Source organism: Rhinichthys klamathensis, unplaced genomic scaffold (genome assembly GCF_029890125.1).
Source record: "Rhinichthys klamathensis goyatoka isolate OS25496 unplaced genomic scaffold, OSU_Roscu_1.1 h1tg000160l_1, whole genome shotgun sequence".
Classification (NCBI taxonomy): domain Eukaryota; kingdom Metazoa; phylum Chordata; class Actinopteri; order Cypriniformes; family Leuciscidae; genus Rhinichthys; species Rhinichthys klamathensis.
In genome coordinates, this window is record NW_026606694.1 from 285,690 (window position 1) to 303,221 (window position 17,532).

The window sequence follows — 17,532 nt, forward strand, 5'->3', positions numbered from 1 at the left end:
GGGTTAAAGCCTCAATAAGATCTGTCCAATTAATTTTAACTTGGTGCAGGACAGGATTTGTAAAAGTTTGAAGGCTAAATGGGAGGTTGAATGCTGAAAATACTTCAATCTAACAAAACAGGGGCCCCTGGGACCCCAGTCTCAACTTTACAGGATTAAATCCAAATCCAGCTGCTCTGCAGAATCCATGACGGTGTTTGGATGGCGCGCCTCCTGCTTTTCACTCCTATTGTGATGCTCCGGCTCACACACACACACACACACACTCGGCTCTCACACTCACTTTACCCAGCGCAAACAGCCAAAGAAACTAATGCTGCCCTCTTTACCAGCGTTTGAGTTTTTAAAACTATGCCTTGATGCAACTTAGTAACCCTGCTGGAGTTCGGAAAGTGGGAGAAGTGAAAAGGGAAAGTTGGGAAGTAATCGGTGAAGTTTTTCGCTATTCCCGTGCAGGAGCGCATCGAGCCATAATGGCGAGTCGTGCGCGGACAGGATCTCGATGCTCTCTCGCGGCGTGGAGCACACAATCCCGATCATACTGGAATAACCTGGAGCTTTCAAAGTGGAGCCTAGTCGCCCTGTGTGTGTTTGTTTGTGGTGGATTTTGTGGTGCGGATAGTGAGTTTTCGATCCTGGAAGAGGCTCAAGTTTTGGCAGTGCAGATGAAGAAGCTGTCTACTCAGGAGCTGGGTGTTCTCACCATGCAGGTAATAAAACAACCTTTTAAAACTTCAGCTTGTGTCTTTTAATGCACGTTTGTAACGTTACATGTATATGTAATATTTAGACTGAGAGTATGGCCTGGTCTAATTATCTTGAATAACTTTGAAAGTGAGATAAATTGCACGTAATTTAGGATAGAATCCTGTACTGTCACTGTGCATTTCTATCTACCTTCATGCTTGTTTGCATGGTTTGAATTGTTTATAAAATGTAAAGACGGTTCTTTTCAGAGTTATTTGGACATTTTAAAACACGTTGATAGACAGTCCTCACAATCGCATTTGATGGACTTTTCAGCCATGCTTGTGTGCATTCATTCATTTAAAGGCTTTATGATATGAATGCAAAAATTGCATTTGAAAGATTCATTGTTTACTTTCTCCGAGTACATTTGTCCTCATCAGAAACATCTGCAGTAGCCCATTCTTCCATTCAATGTATGAACATTATCTGCATTTTATCAATAACAATGTGTACATTTATTTCTCTATTCGTGTTATTAGGTTAGAAAATCTGTAGTTTGTAGTTTCCTTAACTAATTTTGTGGGTGTTGTGTGTGTTAGGTAATTTTATAAGCAAATATCCTTTATTTAAAAATAGCTAACCGTGTGATTTTTGTAAAGACAGCTCAATATATGCACTACTATGATTTGGCGACACCAACAACAGGCAGATACGTGTAGGCCTACATCGTAGTGTGCAAAATTCGTGCAAATTTCACGCCAATTATGCTCTAGTCTAGTCTAGCCCTCTAAAGTTTCAAACTCGACATACGGATATTATAAAGCATAAACATATTCCTTTAGCAATTAATTACGAAAACAATTAAAAGTGTGTTTTCGTAACAAATGGCAAATTTGTTGTGGCGCTGTGTGTGTGATGTGTTGGTGTAAACGCGCGCACTTCAGAGGGAGCGCGCGCACAGAGGTGGGCAGTAGGGGGTCAGACCCAAATGGCCTTTCATCTGTGGCATACTATACTGCTGTCCTAGCTCCTCCTTTTTCCTTTGTCACACTCAGATGTTAACTCTCTCTCTCTCTCTCTCTCTCTCTCTCTCTCTCTCTCTCTCTCTCTCTCTCTCTCTCTCTCTCTCTCTCTCTCTCTCTCTCTCTCTCGACTTATAGTTGGTTGTAAATCAAATAAATGAATTACTCATGCAGTCACATTTGTATTTAGTTAGTCATTTCCCACAAACGATACTATCTGCTTCCAAAATACTCCTGTGCCCATAAAAACATATAGACCTCATGTATCTACAAACTCTGTTTCACCTACATCCTAGCTTTGATTCAAGATCTCAGTGTTTGAGGATGTATCTAGTTAATGTATGAGATTCATTTTGTTTGTTGAATCAAAATGTCACTCTATTTAAGAAAATGTATATGATTTTTGTCTGTAGGCCTATTTATCTTACATGCTTCACAATTAATGACCACTGTTTCATAAAAATATATTTTAGATGTTGTTTAATAATTATCTTTATGTCTTATGTTTTCTGTAATAATTTTCTCATAGCAAACAATCTTATTTAAGCTGTCGTTTCCTAATGTAAGATGGGTTGCTCACATAAATACTTGATACCACCTGTTAAGTGTACTACTGAGTGTTGTAAATTACATTTCAGCTTGTGTATATTTGCTTTTTTATTTGCAGTATTTCTCGTCAGGCTCGTCTGAGCTCTCTGTTTGTCCTTTAGACTGGTGGCTGTGGTTTAAGTTGAGGCTATTTGAACTGAGGCCTCCTAATTGAATAATGATGGTAATTCTGAATCAGTGTGTGTAAAAAGTAATAGAGACTCCTACATCAATGAACATCGTCAGTACAAAAACTGTCATTGTGATAAGATTGTATAGTGAAAATTGTGCTGTGGTCATTGGAAAATCAAAAACTTTTAGGTGCACCAGGAATTTAAAGAGATAGTTCAACCCAAAATGTACATTTAGTGATTTACTCACCCATTCCAAACATGTATGACTTTCTTTCCTCTGTGGAACACACAAATAACATTTTGACATTTTTGTTCATGCAATAAAAGTCAGTGTGATCCAAAACAATATTGGACCCCATTGACTTTCATTGTACATACATTTTCATTGTTCCACAGGAGAAAGTCGATCAAATATGTTTGGAACAACATGAAAATGGCCATCGTTTCGTCACCCTTGGTTAAATGGATAAATAAGGACTGGCTTATACAATTCATTCCTGGCATCTTCATACCACACAGTGATGTTTAGATCTCGATTTTTCCTCTACCGCCTGCATGGTCTAGGAAGGAATCAGTCTTTGTGCTGGATTCATCAATGGAAAACAGTCCTGGTTTGAAGGACATTTCATAGTCTCTGGGTGGGATGATCTCTGATGAAATAGCCCATTGAGACAGAGCCATTGCAAACGACCCATCCAGTTAACGACCATCCATCAGCTCACGGCCACCGGGGCCCCTTCAAAGAAGTCCAATCTGATGGGCAACCCCCTCCTCACTGCCGAACTGGTCACACATCTACAAGTTCTTTAGCTAATTCAGTTACAGTGGATGAGTGTGTAACAGTAGGTTGTTCGTGAGGCCAAGGCTTTTCGGCCATGCTTAATTAGCTCTGGATTATTTGTTGTGTTGACTGTCCACTACTCTGTGACTGTGACCTTTGGAACTGCTCTCTGCTTAAGTGAACACACTCGTCTGGGGGGAACAGCCACTGGTCTTGATCAGAAGAACCCTGACCATTAGCTTCTGATGATTGTGTAGAATTACTTAGTTTTCTTTGAATTTGGTTGAGGATTTATGACGACTCAACGTTGACCCTAGCAAAAAAGTACTGTGGCTTTACCATGGTACAGTGGATTATCAGAAGGTATTACTCAGGTAATTTGATATGTCATGAAACTAATATACTATGGTATTTGTATGGTACTTTAAAGAATACCATGGAATTATTGCATTATACGTCTGTTTTTGGTATCGCTTCCAAAAACATATAGAAGAAAAAAAAAACATTACCATGGTACTTTTTGGTCATTACAATGTTTCCTTATTGCTGACCTTATGTGGAAATTGGGGTCATAGACAAATTTTCTGACAAAAAAACCCTGTTAATTACCTGTTATGAAATTAGTTGAATGCTACTGTTCAAAAGTTTGGGGTCGGTAAGACTTTTTCATGTTTTTGAAATAAGTCTCTTATGATCATCAATGCTGTGTTAAGTTTATTCCAGAAAGACAAAAAAACATTAATTTTGTGAAATTTCAATTTTATATATATATATATATATATATATACATATATACATACATGCATATTTTTGTATTTTAGTATATTTTAACATGTAATTTATGTGATGGGAAAGCTAAAATTTCAGCTGACTAGGTGCTCAAAAACATTGAAAAAGTTGTGCAGCTTAATATTTTTGTGTAAATTGTGATGTTTTATGTTTTATGAAAAGAAAGTTCAAAAGAACAGCATTTATTTCAAATGGTAATCTTTTGTAACATTAATATCTTTACTGTCACCTTCTGAATGTAATGCATTCTTGCTGAATAAAAGTATTGATAAAAATGTCTTGCTGCTGACCCCAAACTTTTCAACGGTAGTGTATATAAATGACAGTCAGGAAGAAAGGAAAAGGGAAAATAAAAAAAATAAAAACACTTTTTGCATTCATATATCATATGGTTTTGATAACCCCTTTTCACCATTTTGAAGATAAGTTAACCAAAAAGTTACCAAAAACAATCATGTGGTGTAAAGTAAAAATAAATGTTTAATAAAATGTTCTACTGCTTTAATACATGCAAATGTACACATCAATTATTAATCATAAAATGTCATAAATATTCATAAATGTCATTCATTAAACTTTTGGGGAGTCACACCACATGACATTTTACAATCTTCTTTGATATCAGGACGTTATAGTGTATTGCTTGTGTGTTTAGGTCTTTGAATTCACTGCTCACTCTCACACACAAAAATTCACAAGTCTAATGCCACTTTCTCCTGAGTCCTAAAGTGTTTTGTGTTTCTGCAGCACTAGCAGTCATTGAGTTAAAAGCGATTCCTGCCTTCCTCCTCCAGCTGTTTGATTCCAATTAATGCCGACTGCAGCAGCAGAAGAGTCAATCTTTCGGTTTCTCTGTATACGTTGCCCTGTTTCCCCCCCCCCATATCTTTTCTGCTTTATGTTTCACTCTATTGTCCCTGTCCTTTTGTCCCCTCACCGATTTTCAGTATCCTGTTGAAACCACTCCCAGACTCAAGTTAACAATTTAAAGGGAGCATTCCTCGCCGTCCATCGCAGCAAAACATTTGTATGCTTTAATTAGGCTTTCGTGAAGGCCACCCCGGCAGTCCTTTCGCCGGGTATCACCATGGTAAAGTAAACCTCGGTGAAGCCATTGTGGGGTATTTTTCATTCACTCGAAACTTCACCAAGAGGGCTTTTCATTGCACGGCTAGGATGCGCCTGTTATTGAACGACCTAGTTAGAAAGTCTGCTGTGTGGAAGCTTTTGAGAGGAGGTCTTTCATTCACAATCTCCCAGAGGCAACCCCCCCCCCCCCCCCCTTTCTCTTGGAGAAGAGCCTGCCTTCTGTAGTGCCTTTATTTACCAGGAGCTGTAATTAACCGGCCTTATTTAATCAGTTTGGGCTCTTTCTCTCACACACACGTAGCGAAGAATAGAAGCTTCATGGGAACTGGCCTTTGTGCAGCGCTCAAAAGGTTCTTTCAGTAAGTTCCTACAGGGTCGACCTGGGATGGGACATCGGGCCTTATCACAGAGTCTTCAATAGGGAGGTCTTCACACACTCTACCCTATCCCAAGGGGGATGGGGATGGGAGACCATGGGCCCCACTGCGCTCTCAGAAGTGTGTCTGTGTTGGTGTTTGTTGGATGTCTATGCGGGGTGGATTGGTGCTTGTTCTCTTCTCAACCTTTGTTTTTTGGGACTGTGATCTCCTTCCCCCTCTCCTATGATACGGCCTCACATTCACAGAGAGACGAGAAGGGCCCTTACTGCATTCACACCAGACTGGTTTTCATTTCTGCTTCTTTTCTTTTCAAACTGACGGCCCCCTCTCTCCAGGGTCCGGACCGTCCTGATAACCCTCTTGTTGTTGTTTGTCTTGAGTAAACGGAGTAAAAGAAACTTATAGGATTGAAGAGTTGGTTGTCAATCAGATCTGCAGTGATATTTAACATTTGATTATTCACTTTCTGTACCTGAATGCTACTGATAGACCTAGATGAAAAACTTTGCTCTCTTGTATTTGTTTGTGCTATGCTTGTAATTTGCTTTGGTTCTTATTTTATTATTGACTGTTCACTTGTATTTAAGAATGTTCGAACTTTATATTAGGCTAGTAGTTTTTATGGTATTAGAATTGGAGTCAAGAATTGTGAAATTTCACTGATATTTAAAAATTTGGTGTCATCATAAATGCATTTATTAGAATTAGGGTTGCAAAGGGGCTGAACATTTCCGGTACTTTCCAAAAGTTTCTGAAAATTTAAAAAAAAAATCCTGCAATGTTCCCAAAAATTCTGAAATGTTTATGGAAACTTTGCAACCCTAATATAATACAAGGTTACATTGGTCAACAACAAAAACAAGATGTTTTTGTGTGTGTGTGGCAGGGCCAGTCACATTTTTGGCAGGACAAGTAAATCAAGCGAATATCATTCGCATATATGACAGTTCTTGCATATCTTCAGCTCAAAAGCATCCAGTTTTGGATTGACGTGAGGGTGAATATTTTTTGGGGGGATTACAGAAATTTTTTAATTTTATTTTATTGATATATTCTTTTATCGTGTAATTCATATTTGTTTGAGTAAAAATTCAAAATCACTAAGTCCTGTCTGACCATTCAGACATGAGCAAAAATTGAGATTTTAATCAGACTTCAAACCACATTTTGATTGGATGTCTTGCTGTTCAGATTTCAACTTCAATTAAACAAATTTGAGTCTGGCACAACAAATTTGTTTCTTTGCCTGTCTGAACAAAGCCTGTTTTAGTGACGGGACTGTTTAGTTTTTTCTTTGAGAACCCATCAGTGTTGTAACTCCGTTTGTTTAGTTTTCCTACAGCGGTTGATGTAATCTTGGAGTAGTTTTCTCTGGTCATTATTGATTGTTTATGAATGTGCAATTTGAATGGATGTTTTTTTCAGTGTTTCCAGAGACTCATGTATTATGTATATAAGGAGCTATTTTGATAGGGCATTGAAGTGTCTGAGGCAGGAATGTTGCAGTGTGGGAGGAGTAGACGGGGTCTGAACGGCCCTGAAATGACAGGGTGAGGACACTGACTAACCAGCCAAACCCATTCACTGTGACTGAATGAATGAACTCCACTTCAATAATCCTCAAAACTTTGATCCCATTCACACCGGCTGTTAGCATCCATCTCTATCTTTTTTCTCTAAGCTGCTCACAATATTAAAGTGCTCACCTAACAAACACTCTGGGCATCGATTCTTTTACTTTAAATGCTTGCGTGAAGCTGCCCCATGCCAGAGCCTGTTTTATTAGTTCTAGGGAGCAACTATAAATGAAAATGTTCTTAGGCTATATTGAGAAAATTTGTCAAAACTTGTATTCTCCATCAGAGAGGAAGGAGCTCAGATAGAAGATAAGCACCCACTGTTTTAACTGGGGTCACTCCCTGATTTAGAGATTAAAGAGGATCCATAAATACAGAGGTCATTAGTTTGCATCCCATCCAGACCCCCTCATCTGATAACCTTTGAGATAAGAGGGTAGAGATGGGAATTCCTCTTTGTGGCACTTGGGGCACATTTCCTTTTTATTCATGAGAGGCATAAGACAGTTAGACCTGTGTCTCCATTAGTATTGTATGCTTTTTTTTTTTCACTTGTGGTTTTGCTTATGTAGGCTAATTCTTAAATATCACGCTAAGACACATGTTTTGTTTTATAAACATGTATTTTATTTCATTATTTAATTATGATGATTGTTTTTTGGTGTGTTTTTGTGTGTTTTACATTTAGATTAGCTTTGCTGTCTTCTTGCACTCTTTTAAAGTTTATTTGAATATTTTAAGTGTTATTAAATTGGACTCATGAATGACACAAGATTGAATGAATATCTATGTTTCATATTTATATTTTGATTCCTAAATTCACTTGTAAATTTGAAATGGTTTTTACATTTTTCTTATTTTAATATTTCATTATTTTAATTTCAGTGTTTACCTTTTTTTTTTTTTGGGCCATAACGATAAATCAAAATGATTTGCAGTTTATTTGTATCAACTAGAATTTTAATATCTGAACATTCCTTGTGAAAATAAAGGCACAAAGTTGTGATAAGCTCTGATAAGTTCTGTATTCATCATCCACCCATCAAAAAAGTTGAATAAAATCTATATAAATTAGCAGACCTTACTGACCAGTCACTGATTGACTAGTTGGAGTTGGTTGTCCTGGTACTTTTGTTGTTAGTGTACAGGTAATTCTTATCTCATTTGTTTCATTTTGAAGATTGCCACCCAAGAGGAAGCAGGAAATGACCTAAGATAGTGTCTGAAGTTTGAATCTCTCTCTTGCAGTGTGTACTTTGAAAGATAAAAAGAACCTTGACTCTGAGGCCACTAATTGGCCGACATAAAGGAGCGTTCTTACTTTGAATGTGCGATAGGAAAAGGAGGAAAGCTGCTAGAGCAACAAGCAGCAGCTGTGTTTTGCTATGACTGTCTCGAGCTGGGCTGCTGCTTGCCAAGGACAGATATTTTATCTACCCCAGAGTCCGACTGGTAACGCAACACCTGCGTTAGCACAGCAGATGAACTTGGGTGTTAGGCACAAGAGTACATTTCCCCTCAATGATATGTAAACATAAAAAGGGAATCAAAAAGAATTTTTATTGGCCAAGTTGCTGCTTAAGGTTTGTGTGTGTGGACTTTATGAGAGAGTGCGTGGACTATTTACGAGCGTTTCGAAAGTAATTCTTCTGTTTATTGATTCATGTTCCCTAGAGACTTCATAGAGATGTTGCAGTGTTGTCTCAGATAAACTGCCCTTGTCTTGTGATTGCTTTAGCAGTGGGGACCAATTTACTGCCTGTTTTACTACCTGTGCCTGAGAGAAAGAAGAGAGCAAGCTTGTGGGAGAGAAAGAGAATATGTTTGTGTTCGATGTTTGCATGTGCGCTTCTCAAATCGTGCCCGGTAGCGGTCCGCTTGGCACTCGTGATGGTGTGTGTGCTTGTGTGAACTGGTCCAGTGCCAGCGTCTCTTTTACAGGAGTCTTGGGGACAGCTCTTTGGGTCTCTGGTGTCTGCTGAAAGGAAGACTGTGTAATGAACAGTTCGGAGCAAAGCATGGTGGGAATGCAGGTGTCTGATGGAGGCACTTATAGTAATGTGCAGTGGGCTCTGCTTGCACGTTCACGCCGTTGAAAGGTTTTATGTGGGGTTATTTAGAGTTTGTTATTTTCTATTTGTGATACTGTGGTATTGTAGTAGTGCAAGCGGTTGTCCAGACACATACACTCACTATAATTCAATGGAATGGGGTCAGTCATATTTTTAAACTGGGGAAACAAATTAGAATTAAAGACTTTTAGACTTTAAGACTTTCAAATAAATGCTGTTCTTTAAAACTTTGAGTTCTTAAAGAAATGTATTACATTTATAGCAAAAATATTAAGCAGCCCTTAAGCAACTGTTTTGATCACATTAATTGTAATGAGAAACATTAATAACAAATGAGCGAATTTGATTTTTTTCTGAAGGATAGTCGTGAGATTGAAGACTGGAGTAAATGCTGAATGAAAATTCAGCTTTACCATTACAGGAATAAAATACATTTTATTTAAAACAGAAAACAGTATATCAATTTATATTTAATATTTAATTTATCACATCTGATATTAGATTTTTTTTTATTGTTTTGCCTATAATATTTATTTCATCTTCTAGCACTAACTTTGGTATAGCAATGGATAATGGTAGTAAATTTAATATGCACTTTTCATCCCTGCTCTTTACCAGTGTTAATGTACTGAGAAATACTTTTTTACGCAATAATCATATGAAATGGGAATATAAAATAATATTAAGCCTGAGCAAAAGGAATTGTGAGGCCGTAACTTTGATGCTTCAAAAAGTTCATAAAGTCATCTTAAAGAAATTTGTCTTTATAATTGCTTTTGAAGCATCATAGTTTTGGTGGAATAGAGTTTCAATGGAGGAACAGAAATTTCTCGGTTTCATTAAACATATCTTCGTTTTGTGTTTCGAAGATGAATGGAAGTCTTGGTACAACATGAGGGTGAGTAAATGATGACAGAATTTTCATTTTTGGGTGGACGGTTCCTTTAAATTCATAACTGACTTTGAAGACCAGCCAAGCGGGTTCTTGAGTGTTAGGTCTGTTGGTTTTATTTGTCATTTGCTTTGCTAGTGCTGTGTTGTGTTTTGTGGGGCAGATGTTGGTTGGTTAAGTAACTACTGTTGACATCTAGACCCATATTGAAAATAGATGATTGTTTTTTGATTGGGTGATGTTATAGATGAATGATATCCTGGCTTTATAGCTGAAAGAGCCAAAGAAAATGGAAAAATTTGATACTTGGGTGTTAATCGCATTTTCGACGTGATCGCCAGCCTTCATACATCTGCAAACAGCATAATTATTTGATTCTGCATGATATCTCCTATTGTTTACTTTTGCTGCAAGACTGTAGATTTCAACCTGATAATGTCTCTGTGGTTAAAATCTGTTAATGTCAGTGTTATGTCTTGATTTACTTGCTTCAATGAGTGAGTTTACTACACCGCAAACCGGAATCAGACCTTCAGCTGTTTTTGAGTGAGGATTTGGCAAATCTTTCATCTTATTTTCATCTCTGTTTGGGTTCCTCAAAGAGGATTAGGTGAGTTTGTTTGTTTGCAATGTCTTCACTTCATAAACCATTATGGATGGTGCCAAAACCAAGTGCCGTATTCCTGTGTTTAGCTGGATTTGGGAAAAGGAGGCAAGGTTGGCATTTTTTTTTTACTATTTGAATTAACCCTGGCAGCTTTCTCGGTGGAAATGTCATCATTTAGAGAGCAGTTGCAAAGGAATGTAAGCAATGATTTGACAGCAAATATATCTTTAGTTGCCTAGGGTGTTTACTGTCTTCACTGCAAGACTTTGTGGATCATGTTTTTCTATAGTTTAGTGTGAGTTTACCAGCTTGTGCCCAAATGCATATTTGCGCATGGAAATAGTTACCAGAGCTTTGATCAGCCAAACTTTAGCCTTGCAATGGTGTCACGCTGTATAGTCTGACAGAAACCGCATCGATGACATTTCCAGACTGCTGATTCAAATGCATTTCTGTCTCGTTCTTAATGTTTGTCGTTATTTTTCCTCACCCGTTTCCCATGAACATGTGCATGTAAACCTGACTGAAACTAAGGTATTATACAAATAATTGACTGCAAATGAGGTACAGTTTTTCCCTTAAGTTGTTTTTCTAGTTATGTTTGTAGCCAAATGTTTCGCCACGTTGAGCTTAAAGCGTTTTCTCATAGTCAGTGTGCAAATATTCACACAGATCCAAAGTTTTAGGCTTATCAAGCAGGTTTGAGAGATTGAGAAGAGAGAGAAGAGAGAAATTGCATGCCTAGACAGGCATCCTATAAGCATATCATACTTAAATTGTACATAATTGAATTCTGAAGTAAAAAAAAGATGTAATCTTGGTTTGTATAGTTTATTCTGCTTGCACAAATGATGTTGGATTGGATAGGATGGTTGTACACTGATTTATTTGAAATACTTATATAGTCCTTCACTGTTGTCTAGGACACATCAGGCTGGATTAGTGTTTGCACTGCAGAGAATGTTGTTTAAGTGATTGTATCGCAAACATTTTATACCCCAAATCCCCCAAAATAAATGTTAATACCAAGAATAAACAATGTCTTTGACATATATTGAAGGCAAGGTTTGTAGCATAGAGTATAATAGACTTAAGACCCCGATAAACTTCAAGCGAAATTGAAGAACCAAGTGATGTGGCATCATTTCGAACAAAATCAGGCCAAAACTATATTTGATTGGAGTCCGCCTTGGTCCTTGGCGATTATGTATTACTAGGTAGGTGAGGTTCTCTGAGGCTCTGCCTTGTTTGACATGGAAATCTTCTCTGGTTCATTTCTTCTGTTCAGTCCGTCGAGATCAGACATCTGCGAGGGAGAACATGAACACACTAGAAAGCCTCTTTATAGCAGAAAATGAGGTTGTAATGTTTTACCGTGCTATATAAACAGGGAAGGACATAACTGGTGCGCAGGTGCGCGTTCGTGGTAAAAAATAAACGATGTGCAGCAGAAAACATGAAGGGAAGCGCTTTTGAGTACCAACCTTTTTGGGTAGAGGGACACGTTTACTTACTGGAGTGGGATTTTTTCTCCATCTCTGGTAAGATAGCAATCGATGATAAGTGTGTTCATTAATTATTAGGGGTGCGACAGATCGCAGTTGATCCGTGATCCATACGGACCAGGCCCCACGGTTCGGTATGCATGTGATTCGAGGACTAATTGCTAAGTTTAACCACCATAGAGTGAAAGTCATCTGGACGTGTTTTGTCTTGCTCATTTACACATTTATCTGTGTGCACAGCCTCACACACCCTAAGCACGTGCATGGAGAGCGAGAAAGGAGCGTTTCAGACAGTGCTCGAACACCGAATTGATTCCTCTTTCGTGTTTACTTCGCTTGAACAGACACGTACACACAAAATTGTCAAAATACCCGTCTCGGCAAGTATTCTCTCGGCTATGTCATAAGTGATCAGTTGAGAAAGAAACCGGATGTGTGTCAGTATATTAGGTCCGTGCATTCTGTCTTAAAGTGACAGCAGCGTAATATTCTTGTTGTCTGTGCCATTAATATTAATAAAATAAAATCATCATCTACCATGTTCGAGAGAAAAGAAGATAGTGAGGAGAACAGTCAAGAGGAAAGTGTTGACGACAGTTTTTAGGATAAGTGTACCGCATAATGTTTGAGTACCAAGCAGCATCTCCAGGTGCTCCCTTGAGAACCAGATCAAAAAAGTTATGTGCACTCCTATATATAAATAAACGTGACACGACTTTACTAGAGTGCCAAATTGCAGAGCTCGTGCAAACATATCCACATTGCTATGATCAGATTCTTATGCTTTATTTGTTAAAAATGCTTGCTGTTTTCTTATATTGTTGTAGGGGTGTAACGATACACGTATTCGTATTGAACCGTTCGGTACGAGGCTTTCGGTTCGGTTTTCGGTAGGCCTACGCATTTTTAAACCGAACTCAGGTTGGACCATTTTTCCTGCCGACCAAAATTTCGTTATTTCAAATGTAGGCGCGTCACGCGTGGCAAGCGCGCTCATAATGTAAGAGACGCTGGCGTGACCACAACATTTCCCAACATCAAATGGCTAATGTAAGCGGAACGAAACTGAGCTACTCGTTATTGTGTGGTTGACGGACCGTTGACGGACCGTGCAGCGCGAGCCGATCTTGATCATCAGCACTGTTACTACACAGCGAAATACAGTAAAGAAAACATTTGAATTCGCCACTGAAGTAATAACATCGCTGAGAGATATAGTGAGACACATTCACATTTCTCCGTTATTAACGGATCAAACAGCGCTGACGTGCAAACCAGGAAGAAACATTGTGCCATGAATGAACTATCCAGTGTGCACAGATCAGCAACATTCACCATGGGTTTACTGTAGTAACACTACTAACTGTAACCATGGGAGTTTGGCAGGAATAGTAGGCTATAATGCTTTCAAGTAACATCACGTCGGTTTTATTTTGACATTATGAATACAATGGCTGCCCTCAAATGTTAATCTGAACTAAAATAAACCTTTGTTTATAACTAGCCTACTACAATATTACATTTCATTTTGTCCAAGGAGCTGTTTTGTTTTATAAGCTCCTAAGAAAAGTCAAGTATAGCTCGATCAATGCTTAAAGTTAAAAAAATATCATACTTTATGATGTTAGTTTTAATAAAAATATAATAAAAAAAATTAAATCAAGGAAATTTCTCTGGGATTTCTTTCTTTTTGCTGTATCGGAAACGTACCGAACCGTGACACAAGTGTATCGTATCGAACCGAACCGTGAATTTTGTGAACCGTTACACCCCTATATTGTTGTGTAATTATTTTGATATTGAGAGGAAAGCGCAAAGCACATATTCATCTAAACGCCGCTCTCAACAGTGTGGTTGGTGGCGGTATGTTTGCTAACAGTATACCACTTCTCACGTATTTCAAACTTCTTTTTACCCCTAACCGAAGAACTAAAAAGAATTTCACAGTCAACATATCAGGACCTTTGTATAGACAGGCCCGTTGGGTATCCAAGGCCCCTCTCCCTCACTGATGCTGTCTGTAACCAAGCCCCTGTGTCCATCTGAGCGTGTTCACCATGCACCATGAGTTCACATCCGGCAGACAGCCAACAGAGCCTTTGTCCACTGGACTGAAGCGAGCAGCAGGATCCTGCTCTGTCTTACTGATCCGAGAATAACCAGAGATAAGCAGTGATCCCAGACTGGAATGATTCTCCCTGATCATTGGAATGTGCTTCCTCTTGTAGGCCTTGTGTTGGGGTTTCATTTAGGGTTTTATGGGTTCAGAATTAAAGATTTGTGGGCTTCTAGTCCATGCGTGTTGGCTTTAAGGTCATCTGTATGCTTGCGTAGTAGCTGTCACAATTATTGTTTAGCAAATATACACATTTAAGTTTTCTTTCAGGAAAACAGACCAAAACACTCACTCATGTTTTTTTCCACCTCAGTGATGAAGTACAGAGCTGTATATCCATGTAATATACATTTAGAGGTCCCCAGGGTTTGGTCTGTTCTTTAGAACTTGAAGTTTACAACACAGAGCACATGTGTACAATTCTAGGTAATTTTGGTCAGTGTTCCTGGGAAAGGTGCATTCTTAAGTGACAGCCGCTCAAAAGTCCCTCTTTGAGCCACTGCCGCCCTGTCTGCTGGCCCTGTCACCACCATATGACCAAGTGACTCTGGGTCATCAGGATAGAGGAAAGACAAATGTTTATTGTCAAACAGTATATGCCAGGGACAAAAGATCACAGCATAGCATTACAGAAATAGTAGGGGGAAAAAATCAGTATTTGAGTAAGTAAACTGAGAAAGAATAAGTTCCACAAACCTGGTGAACTTTGACAACCTTAGTAACCATTGGACATCAAATATAAAGACATAATTTTGTTTCCCAACAGACTGATTAAAATCCGTGCACCCTGAAGGCTGATTTATACTTCTGCGTCGGGCCTACGCCAGAGCCTCTACGCTGTAGACTACGCGTTGGTTTTAATTTATACTTCTGCGTCATTGTCCGCGTCGATGCACGCAGAGGGAACATGTGAAACCCGAGGGAGCGGGTCTAGCAGACCAATCACAGCGCTTGCGTCCACGTAGAATTGACGCGTTGCTACATTTTTGGAGAGGTGCACGTCAGGGTACGCCGAAGAGTACGCGCGCTACACACAGCCTACGACGTAGCTACGGCGGGAGGTCGACGCAGAAGTATAAATTGGGCTTGACTCTTTGACGATGAGTAGTAGACAATCTAATTTGACTATGCGATTTTCAGGAGTTCTTTCCAGTTTTGTGTGCAACTTAAATTTAGTCACTGAACAGACTGGTGAATATGTTGACTGAGACTAGCTGTTTTGATTTTTGTTTTCTATATTTGATGTATGTGCGTTGTTGATGCAATGTTTATATGTTATTAAAATCCTATTAAATCTGTTCATCATGATAAGTCTTTGTGTCTTTTCAGAAGACTTGGATTAAACCGCTTGATTCATATGAAATTTCTTTACATTCTCTTGATAAACTTTTTGAAGAAAGTTTTGGTGGAATAAACTTTCAGTGGAGGGACAGAAATCTCTCAGGTTTCATTAAAAATGTAATAATAATTTGTGTTTTAAAGGTAAACTGGTTTGGAACAACATAAGCAAACTATTTTGTTACTGACGTTAAAAAGGAGGACAAAATCCCAGCCAAAGTTAATTTACAATGTATAGGTTCACTAATATACTTCTCTGTTTCTTGTATTATGACTAGCTTAGCTTCTTGCATGTCGATAGTCTTTCCACCGAAACTACTGTGCTTCAGGTGTTAAAGAAGGTGAATCAGAGAGTGAATCAAAAAGGCTTTTCCAAGTATCTTAACACTAATGTCCTAAAACTAATATTTGTATGTATCCAACTTGAAAGACTTCTAAGTCATTTTTGTCCAGAGGAACAAGCTCGAGAGCATGCAGTATGTAGATGTAGACATGATCTCACATTTTAATATAATGTAAAACCAGAGAGTGAGAGGACCACCCTTGATCTGCTGTACATGTTCTCGTTCAGTTTGGCTCTCCTGAGTGATGTGGTTGAATTAATGCAATCAAAGCAATGAGAATTACGTTTTCTGAATAAAAAGCAGATTGCTGGTTTATAAGGAGAGGTCTGTTTGCTTAAGCTTGATGCTGAAATGTTGGCTTTCACTAGCCTGCAGACACCATTTCATTGCCTTGTTCCCGTAAACTCAAACTGACTCTATGGGATGTTTGATCTGGATTTCGTATTTTATGTGGAAAAAGAGATTTGTCCTTCAGTCCAGGCAGAAATCCTGTCTTCTACCATGCTGTTTGTCTAGTCAGTGTTTGCTCTCCAGTTCTCGAGGTTTTCTCACCTCACTTGCTTCATATTTAGCCGTTCACAGTTCAAAAGCTTCAGATGAAGAACATTACAAGGGTGTAATTATGACTACAGGTGCCAGATCTGTTGGTGTGTGGCTGACTGTGTTGGCAGTGTTAAATAAGAATGGGCACAGAGGGCAGCTAAGCCCGACGTTGCCCAGACCATCTGTGGGCGTTGTGGGTTGAGGTGGTTGGAAAGTTGGAAAGTTACACCACCGTGAGTGCCAGGGTAGCCAGCGCACGGTCCAGGACTTGCAACATAAGCCGCATGTTGTGTGATAATTGAAAACACAGCACAAAATTCCTTGTAGTTGCAATTTGATCGCACCTGTGTGTGTGTGTGTTTTTTTTGTTTGTTTTTTAAGAAAACCGCTTGAGCCCAAGATGGAGAATGTGTATGGATATGTAGTAGGTCTGCATTCATTTATGGATTACATCTTCTGAAAGATTTCACATGGGAGGTTTTGTTTTTTGGTTCAGGTTTGCTACCAAGAAACTCTTAACTAATCGTTTGGTACTTTGATGTATTACTTTGATCCACCAATAAAGCAGTTTTATAAGTTGTCAAATGGTATTTCTATTTAACAAGGCCCAGGTTTGAAGTCCTGAAGTTTGAAACGTTGCATTGCACAAGCCAAAAGTTTAGGCATACCATTTAAGGATTTTAGACAGGGAAAACAACACCATTGCTGTTTATTATTATATGTTAAATATTTTATTTGTTTAATGGTTTGCGAATGATGAACAGTCTGTAATGCTCAATAATCCTAAATACTATGTCTGGTTGGTATACTTTTAAACAATTTTAGCTTTTAAACAAAATCATGGTATTCTATTACTTCATGTGATAAATGAGAAAGTATTATTGACTAATTGTTTGCCTTTCTGTTACTTATAATATAAACACAAACAATTAACTTTTTCGCATACCGTTTACTTGCTGTCGTCTAATAACGTATTAGATATGACTGTTAAACAGAGTCCGTATGAAGTCTGGCGTGCCGTCAAAATAAAAGTCCCGCTTCTAACACATCGGCCAGTCAGAAAAA

General features: G+C 38.5%; 1 protein-coding gene across 1 annotated transcript in view; it reads left to right on the forward strand.

The window, feature by feature from the left end:
* The first annotated feature begins 242 nt into the window (after positions 1 to 242).
* The window catches only part of cachd1 (cache domain containing 1), an 81,647-nt gene continuing 64,357 nt past the window's right edge, over positions 243 to 17,532 (forward strand). The window contains exon 1 of the mRNA XM_056258820.1: positions 243 to 710. Coding sequence (XP_056114795.1) covers positions 360 to 710 — 351 coding nt within the window. The 5' untranslated portion in view covers positions 243 to 359. The remainder of the gene's footprint in view (positions 711 to 17,532) is intronic.